General features: G+C 36.6%; 1 protein-coding gene across 3 annotated transcripts; it reads right to left on the reverse strand.

The window, feature by feature from the left end:
* Positions 1-2,066: 2,066 nt before the first annotated feature.
* Positions 2,067-4,615, reverse strand: LOC18052960 (transcription factor TCP20). 3 transcript variants are annotated; one of them, XM_024190140.1, is made up of 4 exons: positions 3,324-4,615; positions 3,150-3,232; positions 2,892-2,956; positions 2,067-2,438 (listed from the first exon to the last, which is right to left on the reverse strand). In XM_024190140.1, the coding sequence occupies exon 1, from the start codon at positions 4,469-4,471 to the stop codon at positions 3,518-3,520; it is 954 nt and encodes a 317-aa protein (XP_024045908.1). In that variant the 5' UTR covers positions 4,472-4,615; the 3' UTR covers positions 2,067-2,438; positions 2,892-2,956; positions 3,150-3,232; positions 3,324-3,517. The 3 variants fall into 3 exon arrangements, with proteins under 3 accessions (XP_024045908.1, XP_006447027.1, XP_006447026.1); XM_006446964.2 differs by lacking the exon at positions 2,067-2,438 and having other exon boundaries at positions 2,872-2,956; XM_006446963.2 differs by lacking the exons at positions 2,067-2,438; positions 2,892-2,956 and having other exon boundaries at positions 3,131-3,232.
* Between the last annotated feature and the right edge of the window lie 583 nt (positions 4,616-5,198).

The following is a 5,198-nucleotide window of genomic DNA, read 5'->3' on the forward strand; positions in this document are numbered from 1 at the left end:
ATTGAGTGATATCATGTTCATGAGAATTAAATGCATGTACATTTATTCGTGTTCAATAAAATGTTTCATGATATTATTACTTAAACATTTTTTTTTTTGGCGTGCACCATGATTCTTGAATAACTACCACATGTCGGATTTCATGTCTTCTTTTATGATTATTAATGTTTTACAACAACAATTATAATAATGTGCTTGAACGAACCAGACATTGACTGACGTCTGTATATGGTACCTACCTGAGTTTGTTCACAACTTGCAGCACGTTTGCATTCATTCATTTGATGCCCTTTAAAATATTTCCTCCTCAACGAAATATAACTCCACAGGGTGATTCTTTTCATTGAATACATCAAAGGGATCAGATTACAAACAAAGAGAATTGGCTCCTCCTACGATTCCCAGGAATGTTTTTATTTTACTGCATGTTTTCTTGTGTGTCACAAAAGATCAGTAAACAAGAAAATCAAGCATGCAATTTATCACTTATTTATTCTGTGAATTATATTCCAAATTTCCAATGAAGGTAATTGAATCATCAGAAATTAGATTTTCCTGAAATTAACTGCCCTGTTGATTATAGCACAAGAATTTTCATCTTTCATGTACCTGCAAAGTGCAATCTCTGCCCTCAAGAAATTGCTTTTGCTGAGCTAAGACGTACTATGATTTGTTTCAATATAGCGTTCTAAGATTGAATTGATCAAACATTCAAAACAAAATGTGGCGTCCCGTACAACCCGGTAAGGAAAACAATCAAGATCGACAAAATCCAGATTGATCTATAATACACACACACACACACACACACACACACACACACAAAAACTGCAGAATGTTAATTACAGTAATTGCATGATAAGATGCTTCCGTATGACCTTGGTAGAAGTAGCTAGACTGGCTAGGGAACAAACACAAATGGATACAAAACCAACAATAAGAGATAATATAAATACCAACTATTTTTTGTGGTTTCATAAATCAAAGGCATGAAGTCATAACAGAGATAATTCACAAACAATTTAAACTCCCTACTATGTTTAAATCAGTTGATGGATTCATCAAAGTCTGGTGCGACTTGTGATGAGATAAACAACGCCTTTAGAATGCAAATAGCAAATTATAAACTTGATGGAATTGAAGCTGTCAAAATTAGCTTTTACGATATGGTAGTTCAAACCGGCCACATTCTACTGGAAGAACAAACATCCCCAAGTGAGTAAAATGTGATACCAACAAATGGTTCAATTAAATACACGGAGACAGCCACGGTGATGTGTCATGGAAATTAAGCATGTCTACATTTATAACCTCCAATTATAAAGGTTGCTGACTACAAGTGAGGGACAATGAGAGAGGAAGATTAAACACAACAGAAAGAGACTACACTGAGAAGAACTGTGGTAACAGAGACTTCATGGCCAACCACATGCCTTAAATGTCAATTTGTAAACAACCAAGCAGACCTTAAGTACTCAACAATTAAGCACCATAATAATACCACTTTGGCAGGAATTTTTCACAAAACAGGAATTTTTCACAAAAAGCTTTTTATTGCTTTTGAGATGGAGTTGAAAATGCGGTCATTGTCTTATTTCCCTATAGCCTTTCCTTCATGCTCTGATACTTGATTATCATTTATAATTGACACATTCAAAACTCTTAGTGAACAATTCATTAACTATGTCAACTGAGGATGACCTATGAGCCAGGAAAGTGTTTGATTTGACAAATGGACCTATCAATCATTATACTAAAGATTGACTCCCAATAAAGCTAGTAAAAACACTCTATAGGTGGGAGTGGCAAGGCCAACCAATTCGTATACAGAATTCCTCATACGTAAGGGCACATTAAATATAACATATTTTCCATTTCAATTGATGACATCTGAACAACATGTTGTGACACTACTAGGACTGTGCAGAGACCATCCAAACAATGGTGATCACTTGATAACTTCCCATCCATGGAGTCACACACAAGATGCACCATCAGTTCACGTATGATAAGTTGGAGCACTGGCCCCTAGGCAATGACCCAGGGAATTTTAGTTGGGACAGTATCGATTGAATTCGTAGTCAGTAACAAAGCTTCTAAGAATCAGAATTCAGAACTCCAAGTCAAATTATATGAGACGATGGCATCATAGAGTAAGAGACCTATTAAATGCCCAGATCACTATCTAGTTTAGAATGCAAACTATGCATTTCCAAGATGCGCCCTACTGTGAAAGTAGACTCCGCTGGCATCGGGTAGACCACAGAGATAGTTTACTTTGGCAGATTAGATGGTCGACTGGAAGCAAGTGGTGCTAAATGAGAAGCATGCACTTGGAAGACCTTGAATCATATTTACTAGTTCTTCTCAGTTGAACTGGCTGTCAGTTAATGCTACTAGGCTCAGAACAAGGCCATTCATCAAAGTTCTAAGTTTTTCTAGAGAAAGAGAAAACCAAATTATGATTATCCAAGAAATAATGAATTTCCATAATAGCATTGTTAAGGGACTAATGCTACTAAGCTCAGAACAAGGCCATTCATCAAAGTTTTAAGTTTTTCTAGAGAAAGAGAAAACCAAATTATGATTATCCAAGAAACAAAGAATTTTACAATAGTATTGTTATAGGAGTGAGAATTCTTTTTGAGGGGGAATCTTCTTTATCATCCTGGCTTTAACAGGCACATAAATAAGAAATCAGACAAAAAAATATGGGACTTCTTTGGTTCCATAATCTGGACTGCTTTTTAACTGAAAAAAAAAATGATAAAACTTTTGTGCTTCCCTCAATATGAAGTCAATGGTGGCTATTCATTCCTGATTTAATGTAATTTATTTTAAAAAATCCAAAGATAAACAAAACAAAGAGGTATGATTTTCTAGAGGACTACCTTGAAGGAATAGAGCCAAAGTGTTTTCTGTGTCTTCCACAAGTGATGACAAGGAAACTCATCTTCTATAGAGAGACATAGCGAAAAATATGCATCAATTAGACATTCTTTTATCTTGCATAATTGATAACTCCCTCTAGATCCCAGAAGAAACTTGATAGGAGTGAGTGTAAAATTCGATGTTGAAATTAGCAAACAAACCGATTGCCACTGCATTGGTACTTACAGAAGAAGAAAAATAATCAAAAGATGACTTACACTATAATCAACACACCTCCGAATTCTGATTATACAAGATGTTAAGCCCAAACCAAACTATATTAGGCCGTGCATAGTGCCACCTGCACATTCCACATCATAACAATTTACACCTCTACAATTTATACAACCAAAAACAACTAAAAAAAAGAATAGGAAAATCCAAAGCAGCACCTGTATAAGGAGACTTAGGCTGATCAATCATGTAGTGGAGAAGATCAGAAGAAGGGGCAAACCAAATCCAGTCCCTACTGAATTCTCTCTCTCAAGTAGCATTTTTTTTTTCCTTTTTATCCCAATTATACAATAGTTTAAACCATGAAAAAAAGAAAACACCTCAGGCTCTCAAACAATGCTACTCCTTCACTCTACTGCCCTGACCCTTGTGAATCATCCTTATTAACAGGAGCTGCTTGCTGCTGCTGTTGCGGATGTTGCTGCTGCTGCTGTTGCTGATGCACCCTAGCATGACCCATCTGCTGATAAATTTGAGTCAAAGTTTGTGGATTCAAAACCCCAATATGACCATCTTGCGACAACCCAAGCTCCAAACCAGGTAACTGCTGATTACTAGCACTACCCAAAATAGAAGTAAAACTCATAGGACCCATGTTAGTAGTAGCAGTTCCTGTACCTGGCAGGTCAAACCCAGGGAACCCCATCTTTTGCAAATAATTAGAATTTTCGGTCCCTAAATTCCCTGTTGATGGACCAGAAGATGATGATGACTGAAACCCAAACCCACTTACAGGTTGGGGCCATAACCCTGCTGCTGGCATTTGATGAGACCTTCCTACTAAATTGCCACCAACTAAACCCCCCCAGCTGGTCCTACTGGACCCTAAATCATCAATCTTTTGATGCAAACCAGCAGTCAAAGAGGCACCTTGTTGAGAAACAGAGCCACCAGCAGCTGCCAAAGCTGATGCTGGTATTGTCCCAGTCCCAGTGGCTGCAATTATAGATGGCTCGGCTTGTTGCAGCAACCATTGAATTGTTTCACCATCAGATTTGTGACCCAATTCCCTTGTTAACTGAAAGATTCTTGCGGCGCATAAAGCAGGCATCCTAATTCTCCTCCCTCTGCCTTCAACTTTTGTGTGCCTATCTTTGTTTGAGCTTCTTTTGGGTGCCAACTGTTTCTTGGTTTGTTCCTCTTTATCAGCTATCACAATCTGAAAATCTTTGATCTCCGCTGGCTTGTTCTCGCCCATATTCACTTGTTGTAGCTGCTGTGGCTGTTGCTGCTGTTGTTGTTGTGGTATGTTCAAGAAGTTGGCTACTTCTTGTTGTGAGGGTTGCTTTGAGGCCTTGGGATCCATGAACAGGTAGGTTTTTGGGAGTGAGCAAAAATAAGAAAATAAAAATTTCAGATAAAGGTGGGTGGGTACTAATTTGCTCTGATTGAAGAAGGAAGGGTGGGCTGAAAAGTCCTAGACTTTCATGAGTTTTTCACTGTTTTTGGCAAGGAATGAGACACAAACACACATCATTATAATAATATTGTTGATTTCCCAATTGTACCCATATGTCTTTTTTTTTTTTTTTTTTTTAACTTTGGTGTTTACTTGCTTTCATTACACTATACACACACAATTCTGTTTCTGTGTCTTTCTTCACTTTCTCTGTTCAGGCATTTATTGTACTTCCCATTTTACTTTACCTTTATCTGTAGATTTGTTTTGACTTTTGACTATCATTTTTTATATGCTTAGTAATTTTATATGCGAAGTACTTTAGCTGCCAATTTTCATCCCAACAGGTGCACACATAAATTTAATAACATATAAACTCTTTGCGTTTTGATTCCTCAACATTTTTCTCAAAGTTGCAAGTACTTCAATTTCATCTTTCAAATAGATTGTTTAAATCATTGATCACATTAACTAAATATCCATCAAAATAACTGACATTAATTGATCTAGTATGGGATAAAGAGTGTATTAAATTGACAAAAATCTTGAGGTTTTATAGTATGAACTCTTATTATCCATTAGATTTTGGTCACACTTATTTACTTTTACATGATTTTATTGGGAGATTCATTTT

This window comes from Citrus clementina, unplaced genomic scaffold, assembly GCF_000493195.1.
Source record: "Citrus clementina cultivar Clemenules unplaced genomic scaffold, Citrus_clementina_v1.0 scaffold_2, whole genome shotgun sequence".
In the NCBI taxonomy this organism is placed as follows: Eukaryota; Viridiplantae; Streptophyta; class Magnoliopsida; order Sapindales; family Rutaceae; genus Citrus; species Citrus x clementina.